General features: G+C 42.0%; 1 protein-coding gene across 1 annotated transcript in view; it reads left to right on the top strand.

The window, feature by feature from the left end:
• Positions 1–610: 610 nt before the first annotated feature.
• Positions 611–23274, top strand: part of LOC134676817 (cleavage and polyadenylation specificity factor subunit 1) — a 34545-nt gene continuing 11881 nt past the window's right edge. Inside the window, exons 1-19 of the mRNA XM_063535202.1 lie at positions 611–970; positions 1188–1408; positions 1627–1800; positions 2143–2306; positions 3345–3484; positions 3985–4095; positions 4681–4862; positions 5635–5779; positions 7094–7281; positions 8476–8677; positions 9157–9272; positions 9623–9761; positions 10791–10930; positions 11655–11771; positions 15557–15697; positions 16354–16545; positions 17777–17959; positions 21905–22058; positions 23000–23178. Of these exons, the coding sequence (XP_063391272.1) occupies positions 808–970; positions 1188–1408; positions 1627–1800; positions 2143–2306; positions 3345–3484; positions 3985–4095; positions 4681–4862; positions 5635–5779; positions 7094–7281; positions 8476–8677; positions 9157–9272; positions 9623–9761; positions 10791–10930; positions 11655–11771; positions 15557–15697; positions 16354–16545; positions 17777–17959; positions 21905–22058; positions 23000–23178 (3051 nt within the window). The 5' untranslated portion in view covers positions 611–807. The remainder of the gene's footprint in view (positions 971–1187; positions 1409–1626; positions 1801–2142; positions 2307–3344; positions 3485–3984; positions 4096–4680; positions 4863–5634; positions 5780–7093; positions 7282–8475; positions 8678–9156; positions 9273–9622; positions 9762–10790; positions 10931–11654; positions 11772–15556; positions 15698–16353; positions 16546–17776; positions 17960–21904; positions 22059–22999; positions 23179–23274) is intronic.

Raw genomic sequence — 23274 nt, 5'->3', positions numbered from 1 at the left:
GGCGGCAAATATGAAAAATGTAGACGCGAAGGGATATCGTCTCATAGAAAATTTGAATTTCGCGCCTTTTTCTACTGACAAGATTTGCTTGACCATCTATATTTGATTTTACCTATACTCTGGCAAATATAATTTGTCAGTAGCAAGAACAAAGAAAATTATACTCATCCCTTTCTTTTAGGTGCTAGTACATGTATAAGACAGAGATAGTATAATTATCTCTGTCTATGTTTGAAATGTGACAGTCCTGTGCTGTGCCAAATATAGTACAACGATGGCCGCAAAAATTACGCATTTATTTACCTTCCCCTTTGCATCATGGATCATCATCAATTCATCATCCTCCCCTGGACATCGGATGATATTCTTTGATCGGATGCATCAGTCAGATAAAAATCGCATTATTTTCTGGCAACATTTATATGTAACTGTCAATGCTGTTGCTGCCAATGTCATGCAAATGGACGCTAGTTACTAGTTACACTATTTTACTGATAGATTGAAAAAGATAACGCTCCTATTCCATTACCATACGAGTTATTTTAGTTTACATGAATGGATGGCTATTCATAGAAGTAAGCGTGTGATTTGTTTCTGCTAATTTGTAGTAGGGTAGCGTCTACAAATTCATAACAAATGTAATACTAGTTCTTTACGACATACGTATAATTTAATAACTATTATGTGAAATATAACGTGTCTTTACAAATATTACATTAACTTATATGTGTTAATTGAAATGTTTATTTAAGTGCACACAAAGTGATATTTTCCAAACATAACCTATAAGGAGACTCGACAGCAAAAATGTTTTCTATTTGCCGTCAAACGCATCCTGCCACGGGTATAGAACATGCCGTCAGCTGTTGTTTCTTCAACAATGACGAGACCTGCTTGGTTACGGCGGGCGCTAACATTATTAAAGTCTTCAGGTTGCTACCAGAAGGACCTAGCAGGGAGGTTAACGCCGGTAAGTTTTTACCTTACGTAAACAAACTTTTAGCGGCTATTGTATTTTGAGCTTGATATTAAATAAAGTATCATCATCGCTTAGGTCTGCTAGCGTTAATTTAAAGCAAAAGCCTGCTGTTCTATTAGAGATTGCCAATTACCAATACAAAATGAACCCGACTAGCGGGTTCTAGGCACTGAAAGTGTTAAGATTAAATTTTATACCATTTTTACAGCTGGACAGCCAATACCCCCAAAAATGAAGCTAGAATGTCTTGCAACATACACACTGTGGGGAAATGTGATGTCTTTGGCCTCGGTAAAAAGTCCGAGCTCTGGGCGGGACTTACTGCTTGTATCTTTCAGGGAGGCTAAGCTATCGGTTTTGCAGTATGATCCTCAGACAAATAACTTGATCACCCTGAGCATGCACTATTTTGAGGAAGAAGATATGAAGGTAGGTCATGTTTGCTTATGTATGATAAGATTGACACATTTGTTTTTGAATAAATAAGTATATTAACACATTCAATGCCACTAAGTGCTACGGGTTACGCTCTTAGCGCGTAGTCACTATGAACAGTGTACCCGACAGTCGGGTTCTTGGCCCTGAATGTGTTAATTCCCTAAGGGTCTTACTGTACAAATTCATACTATGTATTTAAAAAAATGCAGAATGGTTGGACAACTCATCCTCACATCCCCTGGATCCGTGTAGATCCAGAGGCCCGGTGTGCTGTCATGCTACTTTATGGAAAAAAGCTGGCAGTACTTCCATTTCGGAAGGATGTCACTTCGGAGGACGGTGACCCTTTGGAAGCTAAGCCACTCGCTGACTTGAAGAAGAATGTAAGTTGTCTATCTTCCCATCAAAAATACTTTTGCTTTTGGTACAAAAAAAACCATGACTTTAAGTGTAGTACATTACCACAGAATAACTAAAAGTACTACCGACATTACCTATAACATTTTGAATTTATGTGAAAGCTCTGTCTGTTTACATTTTTATGGCTAAAATAATGAACCAATTTTTACATTTCTTAAAATATAGGATATAGGCCAATTCAATGTTTTAGGCCAATTCATGGTTTTAAAACCATACCCTGAGGGAAAGAACTAAAAGTGAACAGACCAAATGCCTTTGCAGACAGAGCTTCGGGTCATGTGTTAATTAATATTTTCATGTCACAGGCACCAACAACGCCAGTAGTCCGGGCGCCAACACTCGCATCTTACGTAATAGTGCTCAAAGACCTGGACGAGAAGATAGACAACATACTGGACATACAGTTCTTGCACGGTTACTATGAACCTACACTACTGTTGTTGTATGAACCTGTGAGGACTTTTGCTGGGTGAGTTAGGTTATCGTTTTTTGATAAATTCGAAAATCTTGCAGTACAGTATGAAGTTAACAAAAGCAAGTACATATTAAACGCAGTTCATAACTGAAGTTTGATGTATCAATCAATATGTGAACTTCCAACCTTTCATGGCGACCCTGCCAAGGTAGGGTCACTGGGTACTTTTACACGTTTTCTCTAAGTATTGCAAGGTAAAAGTGCAGTGATTAACATGATTTAACTATGTTAACATGTATAAAATTTGTGGTTTATCATGACCAGGCATAAAGTTTTTGTAAATAGACCAAGTACCTCACAATACTTATATCAATATTATCAATGTTATTCTCGAACATGAAAAAGCATGCGTCTCTTGAGGTAAATGTGTCTTTTAAACGTTTCTTCTAAATGGAACATTTTAGAACTATTGCAATAAATAAATAAATAAATAAATAAATAAATAAATAAATAATTTCTTTATTCAGACAAATACAGTCCACATTTGTTAGTCTGTTGCTTATAAACTAGGTTAATTGTACTTACATATGTAAATATACTACATTTATACATTTTTAACCCTTTACCACATACGAAGCCATTTATGGCGGATATAATATTAAACTATTGACAGCTATTAATGATCAAATTTAAAACAAACTTTCAATTTTTTTTTTATGTGTAGTACGGGGTTAGTTGATATAATAAACATCCCTAATATGGGGGTTTATTAGTGCGGACATCCAGTGTCTTTGCAAAGGACTGTCTGGCCTATCCGCTAACATATTTAGAATGCTGTTGGGACTACCCTGGATTCTGCTTCTAATAGACCCCATCTTTTTGCGCATTACGGCGTGGAAATCCTCTACGTGGGCGTCAGCGAACATTCCCAAATGCTCCCTGTTCGACATGTGGTCACTGAACTTTTAGTGTAGACATCTATAATTGTTATAATATGTTGCGTTTGGAAGATATCTTTAAAAGACGCATTTACCTCAAGTGACGCATTTACCCCGGTTGACCCTATTTAACTACCTGTATGAACTTCCACAGTCGTACAGCAGTGCGTAACGACACCTGCGCCATGGCGGGGGTGAGTTTGAACATGAGCGCGCGCGTGCACCCCGTGATTTGGGCGACGTCCGGGCTGCCCTTCGACTGTCTGCGTGCCGTGCCCATCCAGCGCCCACTGGGTAAGTCTATCCCATCCCTGGTTTTGACACCCTTCATGCCAGCCTGGCCAGCAATATTTCTTTAGAAGGCGATTTATTACGCAAGGATGTTGGTGCCACGCTGAGTTTTTTCCTACCGATTTCGGCGTTAAATGAGTTGAGATCTTAAATTATTATTTTATTATTTATTAAAGCTTTATTTCTTCCATAGTTTTAACAGTTTTATAAATATATTATTTGATGATAATGATAGTTTTATATGGACCCCGTTTGGGTAAAAGCCTCCTCGTCACTACATAACAAAACGAATGCCTTTGATCTGATGAGAGAGATCTTAAATATAAGATGATAATGATTACGAAAAAACAGTTTAAACTAGACAACACAGAACTAGGTACACGTTGAGTCGTGTATAGACATTTGACAGTCTTTTAAATTTTTAAGTCTTATCTCCATACTTGTTTTTATTCTTTCATTCCCTTCGCCTCATTACTATTTGTGGAATTTTTTTCAACTTTTAGGTGGTTGTTTGATAATGGCCGTGAACTCCCTGATCTACCTCAACCAATCGGTGCCGCCTTATGGTGTGTCTCTGAACAGTGTTGCCACGCACACAACCAACTTTCCTCTCAGTAAGTATCCATAGTCTAATAAAACATGGTCTTCTCTTCCCAGAGTGACACAAGCCTACGTCACAATAACATGGCCGCTATATATAGCGCTATCGCATATTATCGTATAGCGCTGTCGCATGATGACACGTAGACTTGTGTCAGTCAGGTGACCTAGAAAAGACGGGAAGAGAGTACCAGGCGGAGTACATTATTATACCATGGTTAGTATCAATGTTCTCTACTCCGCAAATAGATGAAAGTGTAATAGTTGCGACCGCGCCACAAATATTGACGGAATTGTATTTCATGTAATCTGCGTGCATTGTTTTACGGATGTATCTATTTCTTTTCTTTGTTTGTATTGCCTTGTAATATTTTAATGTGCAGTTTCAAACAAGAATACAAATTAAAACTTATACCTAAACACACTCGATCGATCAACAAGAATTATCTATTGTGGCGGCCCCTCAACGTTCATTACTAAAGTCCAATTAGATATTCGAAACTACCAGATTTTTTGGGCAATAAAGTGTCATGGTCATACCTAAGATCAGATGTTAGGCACTCCTTTGTACTCCAACTATGTACCTATTTATTTTATAGGAATTCAAGAAGGCGTGTGTATCACGCTAGATGGGGCCTGCGTGGCCCCGCTAGGGGAGGGCCGGTTGGCGCTGTCGCTGAAGGGCGGTCAACTGTACGTGCTTACGTTGCTCGCGGACTCCGTGCGCAGCGTGCGTAGTGCGCATCTCGACCGTGCCGCCGCCTCCGTGCTTACTACCACTGTGCGTATATAGAAGCCTCGCGAGGAATTTGCCGCGCGAAGCAGCTCAGCCTGTGTATAGACCTGCCTCGGCCGCATTGCCTAGGGCACTTCTCCGCCGACCGAGCTGCTCCGCGCGGCAAGTTCTGTGTGTACCCGTCTTATGTGTTTCGAAAAGGCTGTTTGATCGTTATTTAATTTCGTATTTGACCTTTCTGAAGTTACAATAGGATAGAGTCGGACCAAGCTAACTCTGCACACATTTTGGAATTAAATAAATGTGGTAATGTGTGTGTCACCATAAACGTCAAATTACTATGAAAATATGGTGTTTGTAATGGTAATTCCACACTTTGTCACGTTAAAGTCGGTGTGCAAGCTGGAAATTTAGTTTTCAGTGCTCCGTAAACAAATATTTGTACAGAGCACTTAGGGCCCCCCCACATCTGGCGTCTTTCGAGCGTCGGCGTCTACAATTCTATGGCCGACGTCGACGCAACGTCGACGCAGGGTCGACGCAACTGCGCAGCGACGTCATTTTCCATAGCGCTGGACCGACGCCGACAGACGCCGACGCTCGAAAGACGCCAGATGTGGGGGGGGCCTTATGGGATCACTTGGGTCTTGCAAATCGATTAAATGCGTTTTTCGGAGATCGTATGACGTAGAGAGAGACCTTAAATTTGGACCAATTATAGCAACTGCTACTACTAACACCAAAAAGGCACATTTCTTATTTTAAGGGGAAGGGGGTTGATAGGGGTAAGCTGATTTAATTAATGTATTGGTTTCAGATGTGTGTAATAGAGGAAGACTTCCTGTTTCTCGGCTCACGTCTCGGTAATTCTCTGTTACTGAGAGTGACAGAGAGAGAGAATCGAATGTTGTTCTCTGTGGACAAACCTTTGGAAGCCACCGTAGATTTGACTATTGAGAATGGTATGTGAATCGTCTGTATTAAAAACGCAATGTTACTTCTGTACAAAATGACTATTTAGACCAGGGCTCTCCAAACCCCGGCCCGCGGGCCAAATCCGCGAAGCGTTCCAATCCGGCCCGCCGACAGCGTTCCAATCCGCGGGAGCCAAGCTCCAGATGTTCAGCCCTACAGATGTTCAGCCCTAACAGCAGCAACCAGATACACTCCCACCCCCCCTCGGCGCCGACGGTGGCCCGCGCGAAAATTGTGAAGCACAATATGGTCCTCAGACAAAAAAAATTTGGAGACCCCTGATTTAGACGGTTCAAGAACTTGTATGCAAAATTCGATACATTGCTAGCAATGTATCGAATTTTCTATGTGTAGTTACTTTGTACTCTAGTAGTCTAGTGCGATGCAGAGATCTCCACACTTTTTAGGGTTCCGTACCCAAAGGGTAAAACGGGACCCTATTACTAAGACTTCGCTGTCCGTCCGTCCGTCCGTCCGTCCGTCTGTCACCAGGCTGTATCTCACGAACCGTGATAGCTAGACAGTTGAAATTTTCACAGATGATGTATTTCTGTTGCCGCTATAACAACAAATACTAAAAACAGAATAAAATAAAGATTTAAATGGGGCTCCCATACAACAAACGTGATTTTTATCCAAAGTTAAGCAACGTCGGGAGTGGTCAGTGCTTGGATGGGTGACCGTTTTTTTTTTGCTTTTTTTTTGTTTTTTTTTTTTGCTTTTTGGTACGGAACCCTTCGTGCGCGAGTCCGACTCGCACTTGCCCGGTTTTTACTTCAGGGCCATATCGCTGGCCTATGGTTTTTTGTTTCACTTTTATCGAACTGAAATTTGAACATTGTCATTGTGACATTAAGTCGAATTTCAAATCTCGAGAATCTTGAAAATGTAACATGAACCCTGTAATATTGGGCCAGCGATATTGCGCCTCGGAAACTTTCGCGCGGGCCACCGTCGGTTTTTGCGCCGGAGGAGGGTGTCTGGTTGCAGCTGTTAGGAACAGTTCCGCTCTCAATGAATGCTGAACCCCTGGAGCCTCGCTCCGGCGGGCCGGACAGTGGGCACTCGAATGGGACTTCGAGAACGCGTCGCGGGCTGGATTTGGCCCGCGGGCCGGGGTTTGGAGACCGCTGGTCTAGTACAATGAATTCAGTCGCTCTACCAAATACCATGCAAGTTCTTGACCTGTCTAAATGACCCAAAATTTGCCTTCAAACTGATCAGATTTCGCAATTTATTTATTCAGATGTCTTAATTTTATGTAGAGGATTTGTAAATGTATTTATTTATTTATACTACAGAGCAAGAATACGCAAATCAAACCCAACAGAAAGATAAAGACTCCGATCCCGCGGCGAAAAAACGTCGCCTGGATAGTCTGTCTGACTGCATTGCAACTAACGTCATCGAAATTAGCGACAAAGATGAGTTGGAAGTGTACGGGAGCGATATTAGGACTTCTACTCAGCTGACCAGCTATGTGTTTGAGGTACGTGAATGTAGTTGGTCATAATAGAAGGAGTAGATTCACCAGTAACTGGCCGCCTTAAACTAAAAATTAATTCTATTCACCTACAGAATTCATTTTAGTATGAGGTTTCAATAACTGGCCACCTTATACTAAATGAATTCTATTTATAGGTGAATCGAATTGCAACTGGCCCTTAGTCTCTCTCTCTGATATGGAAAGGTAGAACCCGCTTAAGACGATTCTGAGGGGACCTAGCAAAATACGCGTCTTAAACGGGAAATCGTATTAAACGTGAAATAAAAACTAGTATTATTTCATGTACAAACACCGCAGCGGTGATAATGAGCGAATGATATCTAAGTGTGGGTAGGTTCACACGCGGTTAAATAATCTCGATTAGGTACACTAACAATAGGCTCAACTATAAAGTCGTGGAGTAACTAACTGCAAATAAAAATCTGGGAGCGATAGCTTGCACTCCGTAGTTCATAACCGTCAAGCAGATGGCATAGCATTCCCACACCGACAAGGACCCGACAAAAGATATTAAAGACAAAACAAAAAACCTAAAGTTGGTAATAAACACATTAAAAAATGTTGACTAACGGCGTATTGCATAACAATACGACCGTACGATGGTTATGGCAATAACACAAACGTGCAGATGGTTCGTAACGGGAATTTTAGATGGCGTATTAAGCGGGACGCGAGTCGTCTTAACCGTGAAAAAATGTATGAAAGCAGGCCTAAAGTTGCAGGGACCGGCGTATTATGCGGGAAATCGTTTTAAACGTGATCGTATTATCCGGGTTCTACTGTATCAACATTTCTAAGGGTGGTATTTCACCTATCCAATTTCTTTGTCCTATGTGTATTGCGTCTCACATTTTGCTTAATAAGAGAGTCAGACGCATTGACATTGGACAAAGAAATTGCACAGGAGGAATACCATCCTAACGCAGCGTACTACGTAGGCGAACAACACGCCAACGCGAAGCGAAGCGATGCGGCGCGGGGTGAATCCATCCTTTGATATCTATAGAAGTGTTCTACGTGGGCGATCTCGTTGCGAACGCGAACGCCTTGGGCCCGCCGCGCCGCGTTCGCGAGTTGTTCGCTTACGTAAGACGCAGCGTTAGTCTCGGATATGGAAAGTATCAATATTTCTAAGGAACGCGACTTAATGATATAAAATAAACAAATGATTTCCAGGTATGCGACTCCCTACTCAACATCTGCCCAATCGGCGACGTGTCCATGGGTGAGCCGCAACTACTCTCCGAGGAGTACAGTCGGACGGCCGAGATGCCCGCAGTGGAGTTGGTCGCCTGCAGCGGCCGCGGCAAGAACGGCGCGCTGACTGTACTGCAGCGCAGCGTGCGCCCGCAGCTCATCACGGCTTTTAATTTACCGGGTAATGTATTTACAAATGAGTACAGTTAAAGAAATTTGCACCTTTTATACAGCAGTTGCGTTCCATTAGAGATGCGCAAAACGCTTCACTGAGTTGAAGAAATGTCAATCAATCAGGTACACACAGCCATAAGGGCGACCATGATGGTGAATCACCAGAATCACGCGATACGATTCCGCCATGTTTTCCTGGCACCCTACTAATTCTATTCCCTGCTAAATTGGAAATTCTTTAGCGAAAGTATTGAACAACCAATTCAGCTAGGACCCTAAATGGCGCAACAATCGCGAAGCGTGATGGTACATAGCTTTGGGGTTCTATCCAAAGCTGCAAAATTGCCTAGATTTACTATTGATTAATTCATCCATAAAGTAGCCGTGGAATCACTTCTATCTAAATCTATGATGATGGACAGTAAGCTGTACGCTTATTATCCATCATCATAGATTTAGACTGAATACTTAACCCAACTGTTCCAGGCTGCATAGACATGTGGACGGTGATGGGAGAGCCGGCCGAGGCGAGCCGGGACGCCCATCGGGACATGGAGGGCTCGCACGCTTACATGATACTCACGCAAGAGGACTCCAGCATGGTGAGATACAAAGAACTACACCATTCTCCATTTTTGATACTTTTACAAGGAAACTTTTGCATACAATACAGTTTTTTTAGTGTTTCGTACAAAACTTTGTTCGCGGAACACTTCGGCCTTGCAAATCAGTTAAATGCGTTTTTTTTACTAAGAAGGTAAAGAGGTATTCATCATATCAGCATTTTATCGCCTGTTCGAGTATGCCACTTATCCCGGTCCTGAGCCTGATCATCTTGAAGTGACCCGCAATCTTCCGAGCCAAAGAGGTAAAATGATTCTATCTTGAAATGATCTATGAGTTTTAATTAGCAAATTAAAACATGAAAATCGTATTAACACGCTTTCTTCAGATCCTACAAACGGGGCAGGAGATCAACGAGGTGGACAACAGCGGGTTCATGACGGGCGCGCCCACCGTGTTCGCGGGCAACCTCGGCAACAACAAGTTCATGGTGCAGGTCACCACCACGGCCATCCGGCTCATCAAGAGTGAGTACACGCCGCTTTTAGCCCTCAGCCTCATACTAGGAATCCTTTAGACGGAGCTTAGACCAATTATTTCATGAAACCGATGCTGCCAAAAATACAGGGGTGCGGGGGACGAGGTGAGCGAGTCCCGTGCCGTGATTGGTCCGTTCAAAGACACTTGACTCGAAAATGGAGTAAAACTACCATATACATATTTGTGGCAGAGGGGGTAGCGCTACTATGCTCAGTCTGGAGGATGTCTTGTTTATGGCCCTCATACACATTACCTGGCGTATCACACGTTTATCACATGGGAATTTTGGGCTGGGTTCATTACTATCTAAGGGTGGTGTTCCACCTGTCCGATTTCTTTGTCCAATGTCAGTGCGTCTCAGTCTCTCATATATATAGAAGCAAAATGTGAGGCAAAATACACGTTGGACAAAGAAATTGGACAGATGGAGTATTTGATTGCTGGCTATCGGGAAAAAAAAATTACTCTCCCATAGAAAATGGAATATATGTAACAGCCAAAATTTTTTTCACGATTTCGGGGTTGGTCCAATAGTAAAAGTTGCTCAGTATAATCCCAAAACCTCCATGGCAACGGGAATGCAGTTATTATTTAGCCAGCCTGTATAATATCCAATCATGGCTGTATGTCAAATAGGTATTTGTTTTCTATGCCTCACGTCAAAAATTAACGATATTTTGAAACGATTTTTTTAAAATGTTTTTATGTGTTAATGTGTATCGTTAACAATTTAGGTCATATCTCTCATACAAGATATTCTCGCGTGAGTAGCGCGTACTGAGATCCGCAAGCCCTCGTCATTTGCTGTCACTTATAGCTGCGTCACTTTTGTTCAAGGAAAGAGCAACCCAGATATTTGAGCACATACGGTCATGTTTGCTGGCATTAACCTTTTGAACGCCGCGCGTCATCGTGAACCTACCTGGAATGTACGAAGGTTGATATTGGGGTGTAGCTGCGCGCGTCAGTTGACGTCTTTGGTCAAAAGGTTGAATGTTCTCGCTGAATATTTGCAGACGGCGTCCAACTGCAGTCATTCCAGTTAGAGTGGACGGCGCAGTACGCGGCCACGGCGGACCCCTACGTGTGCGTCGTGTCCACCTGCGGCCGCGCGCTCGTGCTCGCGCTCCGCGAGTTTCGTACCAACCAGTCCATGGTAAATATAAATTGTGATTTGACAAATACATTACTTTCTTACACAACATCTATTGAAATAATAAGTTCCGAAACTGACTTATTTGCGGCGGTCAATCTCTGAGAAGCGAAATAATTATATAACGCAAGGTCAACGCAACGTAAGGTACATTCTTGAGGTCTTTGGGAGGGAAGCCACGTAACTACTGCTGGTACAAGTAAGAACCTACGAGGCACAAAGCGTGATAATGAATTGCGCTACGCGTTGCTCAACGGCTGAGGGCCCGTAATAATTCATCTTCCAAGTGCCTTTATATTAACACATTCAGGGCCAAGAACCCGACTGTCGGGTACACTGTTAGTAGCGACTACGCACTAAATACGGCTTAACCGTGGCTACACGCTACGAGCGTAAGTACTTCGTGACAGTGAATGTGTTAAATTCGAAAATAAAGTGTCCTTCAAATGCGAGTCCTCAGGCTCATACTTAACTGAGTTCATTTGCCCCAGGGCCAAGAAAGGGCGGTATAGACGTAGCACTGTATTAAGAGCACAGTAGTGTTTTGTGCATAAACCTGTAAAATATGCAACGGCAGGACATGTCAATGATGTTAAATCCCATCTTCATATTCTCTCGATCCAATACAAATGTCAGATTACTATAAATCTTATGCCGGTTCTCATTAATCCTGCTTGAAATTAAATTGTCTACTCTGTGCGATTCACGATTTTTTTATTGTTTACAGTCCGCCCGTCTGGCGCCGACCAGACAGCCAGTGCCACACAGACCAGCGCTCGTGAAAGCGGTGCCGTACAGGGATCTCAGCGGGCTGTTCACATCCGCGGACTTGGATAGCGTTCAGGTGAGATTGGTCAAACATCTCAACTAACATACAAAACACATCCGTCATATGCATTCTCAGGGGTTTTGGGTGCGAGAATGTATTACACTAGCCAAAAAATAGGTAAAAACAGAAAGTATTTTAACATTTTTAAGCATTTGGAGTTTACTGCCTATTTTTATTTCATAGTCTGATAACTATTTTACAATAAAGATAGTTGGTCATTCTACAAAAATCTCATTCCTCTGGCCATACCTATTTGCCAATTTCCAGGAAATTCCACTTTATTAGCATCATATATCATAGCATTCATAGCATATTTAGTGACTGTGTAACTCGAGCCAAGTTTCATCAACAACTTCGAGTTACACAGTCACTAAATATGCTATGATATATGATATATCATAGCATATTTCACATGCTATTTTATTTAATATGCTATGATATATGATATATCATAGCATATTTAGTGACTGTGTAACTCGAGCCAAGTTTCAACAACAACTGAAGCAGCTAAGCGGAGTCCCTTGGGAATTTGCGAATAGGTACATATAGTCAGGGGAATGAGAGTAGAATGACCCAGTTATAAACGATGTCATTCCTGCACCCAAAACCCCATCATCGTCGTAATATGCCAAAGTATTTCGAATAAGTTTAGTCTCAACTTGTTCCTCAACTAAATAAAATAAGGCACCTATCGTATTATTATTATGGCCATGAACTTAACTTAAAAATAACTATACATTTTACCTTTTAAACTTAATTTATTACTGGCTATGTTTAACATTTAGAGCGCCAAACGAACAATTGAAAAATAATGTTGAGCGCATTTGTTAAGATCAAAATTTAATTGCCACTCATAGCCATGTAATTTTTTCATAAATAAATTAACCAATAACAAACAAAATGTTGCACAGTAGCGCCTTTGTTATGAAGCGGATTTTATACCGCAACTCGCCGTATCCACCTTCCTAGCTCAACACTTGTTTACAGGGTGCATCAACAGATGGCGCCACAAGCAACGCGTACGATAAGTTTCTCAGTTTCCTAAAAATATCTTCTAAAATATCGCAAATCGTGGCCGATAAATTACGTTATTATTAATTGATCAGGTTTATTCGTAATTTTAAATGCTTTTTGTCAATATAACTTTTATTTTGTTTGCATTTTTCATACAAAATTACACTCGTGTTCTACAACGCGCTTTAGAAGTTTTTTCGATCTCTGAGTATATATACAGAAGCGGTGTATTAACTGTCGGAGGTGTGTTCTTTAGTGTGATGCCACTACTGTCCGTATAGATCGCTACTAGTTAGAGGATCTACAACAGCTCGTGACGTCACGCGCTCGTTGCCTGGCTTCGCTCCTTGTAACGTGCGCTGCGGACGGTCGCCCGCGCGGCTGCGACGTCTTAGCGGCGCATGTTCCTCGGGCGGCCTTAAGTCACGCGGTATTAGTTACACGTTAGCTTAGCTCCGGTTAAATTTCGAGCACTTCCATAACTATGGCGGCGAGGATACTCGATTGCCAGCTTTTTGCCAAATTTATAGTAGTACGATTAATTACTTGATTAGACTATTTTGTGCAACCTTAGTTTTGGGTTCTGTACGCAAAGGGTTAGAACGAGACCCTATTGCTAAGACTCCACTGTCCGTCTGTCACCAGGCTGTAGTATCTCATGAATCGTGATAGCTAGACAGTTGAAATTTTCACTGATGATGTATTTTTGTTGCCGCTATAACAACAAATATAGAAAGTACGGAACCCTCGGCGGGTTGAGTCAGATTTATTTATTTAATTGGATTGTCAAGTGAGGCCTGCCCGTGTCGAGGAGAGAGAGAAGTTGATTTTACATTGTTCAAAATTCATAGTCGTCATTGTGACTAGAGATGCACCGGATATCCGGTTACTATACTATATATCCTATCCAACCATTATTTTACTATCCGGCCGGATACCGGATAGTGACCTACTATCCGGCCGGATACCGGATAGTAAAATTGCTTGATTTCGGAGTACTTAAACCAATTGGATTTAAGAAACAGACACGGTCATAATCGTACTTGTTTATTATTTTAAAACAATTTAATCATTCGTACCTAAAAATGAGTCTGCGTGAACGTTTACTAGGAAACAGGTCAAACCTGCAGAATGCGCACCTGAAAAACCGAAATGTAGGTATAGTTCCGTTGGCCGAATATTCGGCGGCCGGATACCGGATATACGCCTCCAACACCACATCTCAAAGGCATCGATCCGTTGTTTCTCTCTGCTTTTGATTGTCCACGTTTCGGCTCCATACATAAATATTGGAAATACAAGGGCTCGTACAAGTCTTATTTTAGTGTTTCTGGATATTCCCCGATTACGCCATATTATTTTCTGAAGCCGCGTCATGGCATCTTTAGCCATTCCTATGCGCCTTTTGATCTCCGGAACACAGCTGCCATCATTACATATCTTTGACCCCAGATATACGAACTCATCAACAGTGTCTATACCCTGGATTGTAGGAGCTGCAGACAGGCGGCCGGCGCGATCCACAATCATCAGCTTGGTTTTGCTTCGGTTGATTGCAAGACCTAACTTCCCGCTCTCGACCTCCAGTCTGTTGACAAGTTTATTATTATTTATTGCTTAGGCTTCGCAATCACTACTAGCGCGGGTACAATCGTAATTAATTTTCACTTCTGTAGTGTAAAGCGGCTACGAACATAAAACTCGTCGCAGATTCTTGCCAGATTGATTAATTAATCTGTAAAACATCATAAATTCCCTAGTAAACTAAAATAAGCTATTCCGATTTACAAAAAAGAAATTCGTAAATCCTTTTCTAACTATAGACCTATTGCAATATTATCTAGGGGGCGCAACATTGTTCCATTTTTTTTATCGCCTGTCACTTTCGCACATTAAGCAAAATGTGAGACAGAATACACATTGGACAGGTGGAATACCGAATAAGAGCTTATTCGCCTTTATTAAGTTTATGAAGTCCTTTCGTGTTGTAAGGACTACCCAAAAAAACAGGATTTTTGACCTATTAGAAGGTAATATACGGAACCCTAGGCCGTCCGTCTGTCAAAAATACCCAGTAACCCTGAAATTACAAGTACTTTCTACGATGAACTAACGTTAGCGAGATGTAACTTGCTCACAGCGCCATCTACCGAGTTATTGGGACATCTATTGTTAGCCGCAGCCAAACGGCAAAAAACGGAGCCCTAATAAAAAGTAGGGAGGGATAATAATAGATGTCCCAATAACTCGGTAGATTGCGCTGTGAGCAAGTTACATCTCGCTAACGTTAGTCCATCGTAGAAAGTACTTGTAATTTCAGGGTTACTAGGTATCTTTGACAGACGGACGGACTAGGGTTCCGTACATTACCTTCTAATAGGTTTTCTTGTTTTTTTTGGGTAGTCCTTATAACACGAAAGGACTTCATAAATTTGATAAGAGCGGTATTCCACCTGTCCTATGTGTATTCCGTCTCACATTTTATGCTGCATTCTTCATGTCTGTCTGTCCATCCGTCCGTATGTCACAGCCACTTTTTTCCGAAACTATAAGAACTATACTGTTGAAACTTGGTAAGTAGATGTATTATGTAAACCGCATTAAGATTTTCACACAAAAATAGAAAAGAAAAACAATACAATTTGGGGGTTGTGTATTTGTATGTGTATTTTGTCTGCGCAAATACACATTGTCAAAATGTGAGATGCAAATACACATTGGACAAGGATATTGGACAGATGGAATACCACACTAATATAAAAATTTGATTGCTTTTTATTTTCCAGGTGAAAGGCGAATTCACGGGCAAGATGAAAGGCAAGAAGAACGTGAAGGCCGAAGGCTTCCAGCCGGACACGGTGTACGAGCTGAACGACGAGGACGAGCTGCTGTACGGCGGCGACCAGACGCCCGCCTCCATGGCCAGTGTGAGTGTGCTTGTAGCATCACTTATGTTAACTCACGGGCAAGGTGACAGGCAAGAACGTGAAGGCCGAGGGCTTCCTGCCGCACTGCACGGTGTACGAGCTGAACGACGAGGACGAGCTGCTGTACGGCGGCAACCAGACGCATAATTTTATCCTATAATTACTAGACTTATTTTCATATCTTTTTTTCATCAAAAAACAACGCGAGTTAGGGTGTTATTCCACCTGTCCAATTAACTTTGTCAATGTCATTGCGTCTCACTTTCTTATTAAGCAAAATGTGAGACGCAATACCCATTGGACAAATAATAAATTGGATAGGTTATAAATAATACTACTCGATGGGGATGGGCCGATGGGGTCGAAAAATGCTCGAGTGGAGACCACGGACTAGGAAGCGCAGCGGAAGACGTCCACCCTCAAGATGGACAGACGACCTTGTTAAGGTCACCGGAAGACGCTGGATGCGGGTCGCTTCCAACCGGCACGTATGCAGGTCCAAGGGGGAGGCATATGTTCAGCAGTGGACGTCTTATGGCTGAGATGATGATGATGATGATAATGATGATAATACTACCTACAACCTACCTTAACTAAAATACTATAAACGATTGGTTTGTAGGACGCCACTGTATCTGTCCATATACCAATTCCAGATCATGTTAGCGGAGCAGTCAAAGAACCCCGGCGTACCGCGGCGCGTGTCGCGCTGGTGGAAGCGCCACCTGGCGGAGCTGAAGCCCACCTACTGGCTGTTCGTGGTGCGCAACAACGGCAACCTCGAGATATACTCGCTGCCCGAGATGCGGCTCAGCTTCTTGGTGCGCGACGTGTGCGCGGGAGAGAGGGTGAGATCATACATACAATACTATTGCTTCGCTTCTCTAGGTTATGTAGGTAGGGAACTAACAGATCATGTTAGCGGAGTAGTCTAAGAACCCCAGCGTGCCGCGGCGCGTGTCGCGCTGGTGGAAGCGCCACCTGGCGGAGCTGAAGCGACGTGTGCGCGGGCGAGAGGGTGAGATCATACATACTATACTATTGTTTCGCTTGTCCAGGCTATCTGTACTTTGGTGCGCTGAATGAATCAATGAAGGTTAAAAACGAACCCTTATGGTTCCAATTCCAAGTAGAACCTTCCGGAGCGAAAGGTATACCATAGACTACATAGTCTATGAATGATATACCTTTTGATCCGCTTGTTTTTGTGATTCTTATTAGAAGATCAATTCGCAAACCATGATACAGACCGCTGCAAAAGTACATACCAACTTTGTTAATGGGAAACATTCATAAAGTGGGTATGCACTTTTGCAGCTGTACTAATTTTCTGAGATATTTTATAGCCCTGAGCGACGAACTGCATTAATACAAGTTGATCTTGTTCTCTTTTTTACAATTGCGACTTCATCTGAACTTAGTTTTGCATTGCATGTTTATTCTCATCATAGTATAAGAAAATGTATGGGTTTTACCCATTTTTATACCCGACTAAGTTTTTGCTCGGAGCACTTGGTTACAACTCTCTAGAAGTAAGGCGTAACTGCAACTTACTGGCTACTGTTTGTCGCATGCTGCGCGGGGAATCCGACTGTTCAGACCTCGTGAGACGTGTGCTCAGACTGCACGTGCTGGATATTCCCAGAATGAATCTAAGACCGCGGGTGCGTCCACTGTTGGCGGTGCCATCGGCGCGCACTGTTAAAAGCAGGAATTCCCCGCTCCTTCATGCATTGACACTACTCAATGCGCTCCTGACGTCAGCACCTGATTGTGATCTGTTTGCATGGAGATGGACGACTGTGTACCGTGAGTGTCTGAAGTATTGTGAGACGATGGATGACAGGCCTTCCACAGTCCGTGTATAGGTAATACTATGTTATGTGATTTGTTATTTCTGTTCTACCTGTGTATGTTGTATCTTGTACCTACTTTGTGTTATATTTTTGTTGTAATGAAATATTTTGTAAGCGTTTCTCGGCGCATTGGTATTTTTACTGTAATGCCGTGTAAACATAATTGTGTTAAAAAAATCAATAATAATTTAAAAATAATTATCTGAACGAATTTTTTCCCCAGATATTAGCCGACAGCCTCGAGTCCGTCCCTCAACCGTCTCAAACCGAGGAGGACGAAATGACCGTCCCTCAGAACACCGAGGTGGACAAACTGAAAGAAATGCTGGTGGTCGGCGTCGGGCACAAGGGCTCCCGCGTCCTGCTGCTCATGCGGTGCGACGGAGACACCCTCATGATATACCAGGTAAGCTTATAACATAGAGAATTTAGGTTAAGAGCCAGCAAGAGTGGTCATTTCCTCCATACAAACGTACTCGACTGTTTCCTCCGTGGGTTTTGATGCTAGAGAAATGGTTTTTTCAACACGGATTAATATTGTCAATATCTGTGTCGGACCGTTATGCTTTTTTGATATTTTTGTTTTTTATGGCGCTAGAGCCCTTCAATAATGGCAAAAATGGCCTCATTGACTATGCCGCAATGAGAGGCGTAGTATTCAAAACTGATATCAATTAGCCAAAAAAGCAAATATAATCTTAGAAATAAAATCACACGCACGTGAGACGGGCAGGTATTTCGGTAAAATACCGAATATTTATCATAAAAGTTACTGACTCCTCACCGTGTCGCTACAGTGAGTTAACATAAGTGATGCTACAAGCACACTCATCGTTCTCGTCGTTCAGCTCGTACACCGTGTCCGGCTGGAAGCCCTCGGCCTTCACGTTCTTGTCTGTCACCTTGCCCGTGAGTTAACATAAGTGACGCTACAAGCACACTCACACTGGCCATGGAGGCGGGCGTCTGGTCGCCGCCGTACAGCAGCTCGTCCTCGTCGTTCAGCTCGTACACCGTGTCCGGCTGGAAGCCCTCGGCCTTCACGTTCTTGTCTGTCACCTTGCTCGTGAGTTAACATAAGTGATGCTACAAGCACACTCACACTGGCCATGGAGGCGGGCGTCTGGTCGCCGCCGTACAGCAGCTCGTCCTCGTCGTTCAGCTCGTACACCGTGTCCGGCTGGAAGCCCTCGGCCTTCACGTTCTTCTTGCCTTTCATCTTGCCCGTGAATTCGCCTTTCACCTGGAAAATAAAACAATCAAATTTTTATACTAGGGTGGTATTCCGTCTGCCCAATATCCTTGTCCAATGTGTATTTGCATCTCACATTTTGACAATGTGTATTTGCGCAGACAAAATACACATTGGACAAAGAATGGAAGTGGAAAAAAAAGCGATCAAATCAAACGGTAATACCCTATTGGTATGTGAAGTTGCTAACAACCAAAATATTTTTGTAATTATAATATGTTGTATGCCGTGTTGTAACTAACTATGAATGTGTGAGTTTGGTCGTTTGGCGACACTGGACGCACATTAAAACAATATAATTTTTACTTCTCATGCTCAAAAAGTGCACCTGTATGTCGTGCGTAGACGACATAAAATCGCATTTTATGCTCTAGAGCATAAAAGTAAAATTTTCTTCTAAGACTAAGGTAATCGGTCTCAACAGCCAAACAGTTAAAACATATTGCACAATTTTACTGAGCAATAAAATTGTGTAGTAGATGTCAAAACTCTTTATATTATTTTATTTTTGCTACAATTTATTAGAAATCCGTATTTTCTGTCATTAAATTTACTAAATCACATAAAATAGGAGTCGATTATCGTTCAAAAATCCTCCGAAATGTTTGACTTGACAGAAAACCAAGCGTCTGAAACTCTAACACATGTTGAAAAAAAAAAAAAGTTCGTTGGCGGGAATTGGTTATGTATTATGTTCTTTCGCTTTACGACAATTTCGTGGTGTAAATTGCCGTGAAAAATATAATTTTATTTTCCTCGCAATCGAAGTGAAAAGCAGAGTGTACAAGTGTACAACAAAAGCATAAATGTCCATTTTTACCCTCGTCTACTATTTTGGTCTGAGCGAAGCGAAAAAAATTGCTTTGGGAAAGAGTGGGTCACTTTATGCCAAAAAGAATAGATAGTATAGAGGGGTCCTGTCATTGTCAGTTTTGTAGTCACGGTACATTTACTGCCATCTATGGACACACGATTAAAACTTAAAATAAAATTGAAAATGTATAAAATAATCAAAATATGTTTACGGATAAATGATTCTTAATTTTTATTGTTCCATACTGACCCATGTTCTTTCACTGATATGTGTTAAAATTGTTAAATACCAAACGGCGTCGTTACCATCTAGCCGAGAATAGGCCAAAGGTAATGGCGCCATCTATTCGAGAATGACTTTTTCTTGGCCTTCCGAGGCACGTTTTTTTCTTAGACTTTATTTATCTTATACGGAGTTATATATATATATATATATATACATCTCTGCTTTATGCCCTTATTGTACAATCTACTATTAATATCCACTAATTAATTAATTCGTCAACAACAAGAGTTACTCTCGCATTTATAAAAAGCAGGGAGGGATAAAAATAGATGTCCCAATAACTCAGTAGATGGCGCTGTGAGCAAGTTACATCTCGCTAACGTTAGTCCATCGTAGAAAGTACTTGTGATTTCAGGGTTACTGCGTTTATTTGACGGACGGACAGATTAGGGTTCCGTACCATACCTTTTAATAGGTATTTGTTGTTATTTTTTTTTTGGGTAGTCCTTACAATACGAAAGGACTTCATAAAATTTCTAAAGGTGAATAAGAGCGGCATTTAGATTTCCAAATTTGGCTACGATTGGTTAAGTTTTGGAGGAGGAAACAGTCGAGTACGAAACCTCGATTTTTCAGATTTTACGCAGGATTTTTCGCCTTGTCCTTATCGCACTAGTTTTAGGAGACGCTTCCGTTAGCGAGACGGTTATATTTACCTAAAATATTTAAAACTCAGTTCCTGTTTCGTCTAGGAATTTTGTCAAAGTAAATTATGTAGTCAGTACATTTATTGCCATCTTTCGAAACAAATGATTAATACGTTTGAACGGCATTTGACGCCATCGCTCGAAAAAATGGCAACATACCTTTGGTATATCCTCGAGTAGATGACGATACTTTTTGACATTTAACCAATTGAACACATAGAAAAACGCATCTCAATGAAAAAATAAGAATCAAAGTCAAATGGCGTTCTAAAAGTTTTAATCATTTGTGTCGAATGATGGCATTACTGCAATCCAGCAACATAAAAACTACTTTGGTGTATTCAAACGGTACTGAAATACACAATACAGTCTGTAGCGGCCCCCTTTTTAGGGTTCCGTACCCAAAGGGTAAAACGGGACCCTATTACTAAGTCTTCGGTGTCCGTCCGTCCGTTCGTCCGTCTGTCACCAGGCTGTATCTCACGAACCGTGATAGTTTTCTAGCAGTTGAAATTTTCACAGATGATGTATTTCTGTTGCCGCTATAACAACAAATACTAAAAACAGAATAAAATAAAGATTTAAATGGGGCTCCCATACAACAAACGTGATTTTTGACCAAAGTTAAACAACGTCGGGCGAGGTCAGTACTTGGATGGGTGACCGTTTTTTTTGTTTTTTTTTTTTCCGTTTTTGTTTTGCATTATGGTACGGAACCCTTCGTGCGCGAGTCCGACTCGCACTTGCCCGGTTTTTTAAATAACTGTCGTTAAATTTAAATAATCACGATTGATTAGCAGTGGCGCTAGTGTGCACGTTGATGGGCTCTTAAGGGGCTCCCCCGCGCCAATGACCTTCGATCTGAATCCCTTAGTTTTCTAATGTTTTTTGTAGCTTATCATATTAACAGCAACGGCTTTAAGCAATATAGTATCCCATATTTACTTCTTCATTGTCTTCGAGATATTTGGCATTAAAGTTGAACAATTTTAGGCTAAAAAACTGGTTTTCTGGCCATGACTTTTGTGTTAATTAGTTTAAAATTAAAACCTTGGACATGATTTTCGGGACTTCAAAGACGAACCCAAATATGTAGATTTCGTACATCCTTCACTGCAAACTAGATACGAAATAAGTGTTTTTTAGACAATGTTTAAAAAATGTATAAAAAAATAAGTATTCATTTTTTCAAAATCCGGTGGACAAAATCGGAGATAAAAGATTGAAGAACCGATAACCGTTTGTCTTATAATTCTATCTGTAGTGCAAAAAAAGAAGATACGATTCAAAACTTGTCAAAAATCGATGAAAACCTCGGGTAGCCCCTTAAATAGATGTTATTAATAATTACAGGCTTATAAATACCCCCGCGGCAACCTAAAGCTACGTTTCTCGCGGATCAACGTGTCGTTCCCGTTCGGTTACCAGAGCGCGACGGTCACGTCCAGCGAGGATAGCTACGAGGCATCCATCCTCCGCGAAAATGTCCGCCAGATGAGGTACTTTGGTATGTAGACATGTTTTTTTATGTAAAGATAGTCCATCTGGCCAATATCTTGTGGTCCAGTGTGTGTTTGCGTCTCACATTTTGCTTCATGAGAGAGTGAGATGCGATGCACATTGGACAAAGAAATTGGACAGGTGGAACACCACCCTAATCTACTCCAAAAGAAGTGATTTAACGTAAAACCAACTTTAATGTGTCATCGTTTTACGGTTTTCATCCGCCTTTCATTAAATATTGCTTTCCAAAAGCAAATGCACAAGTTACTATGAAAATACCCATATTATAATAATATTTGAAGAGTTTCCTAGAGTTTTGCAGCATCCTACCAACTCATTTTAACCTGGTGAAATTGGAGACGGTTTTTGTTTAATAATCCGTGTAGTCTATGTACATAATCGGGGAACATACAAAAACAAAAAGAAAAAATCTAACGAATTGAAAATCTTTTCGTAAGTGTAAGATCTGAGTGGACGCTCGGAGCGGAGCGTTCGGCGGGGCGTGCCGCGTGGTCGGGCTCACAAGTGATTCGAGCAGCGTGCACTAAGGCTGCTCCTATGCGTTTGCATTTGTTTAACATGCACGCCGCACGCCCCGGCCCGCTGCACGCCCAACTCGAGCGTCCACTCAGGCCTTACACTAAGGGTCGGTTGCACCAAACTGTTCGTATTGTTAAAGAGTTCGCTAAATTTTTATGTATGAAAAGTTTCATAGTAAAGCGCCGGGCGCGCCGGCTGACGTTAATCAGTCTGTCAAATGTGGTTGGTGCAACTGGTCTTAAGTGTCGGTTGCACCAAACTGTTCGTATCGTTAAAGAGTTCGCTAAATTTTTATGTATAGGAAGTTTCATAGTAAAGTGCCGGGGCGCGCTGGCTGATGTTGATCAGTCTGTCAAATCCGGTTGGTGCAACTGGCCCTAAGTGAGTGTGGATGTGGTTTCCCAGGCAACGTGGGCGGCTACAACGGCGTGTTCGTGTGCGGGCGCACGCCGCTGGTGCTGGTGCTGACGGCGCGCGGCGAGCTGCGCGCGCACCCGCTCTGCCCCGAGGAGGCGCCCGTCTCCACCTTCGCGCCCTTCAACAACACCAACTGCCCGCAGGGCCTGCTCTACTTCAACGCTAAGGTTCCTAATATTCCACGATACGTTCACTCGAACAACTCGAAGACAACTCGAAGTGGAACGCATGTTTGCAGACACTGCGAGTTAGTACTCCATTGT

This window comes from Cydia fagiglandana, chromosome 2, assembly GCF_963556715.1.
Source record: "Cydia fagiglandana chromosome 2, ilCydFagi1.1, whole genome shotgun sequence".
NCBI classification, from domain to species: Eukaryota; Metazoa; Arthropoda; class Insecta; order Lepidoptera; family Tortricidae; genus Cydia; species Cydia fagiglandana.
Note: the sequence above shows the minus strand (reverse complement) of the source record. Positions and strands in the feature narration are given on the sequence as shown.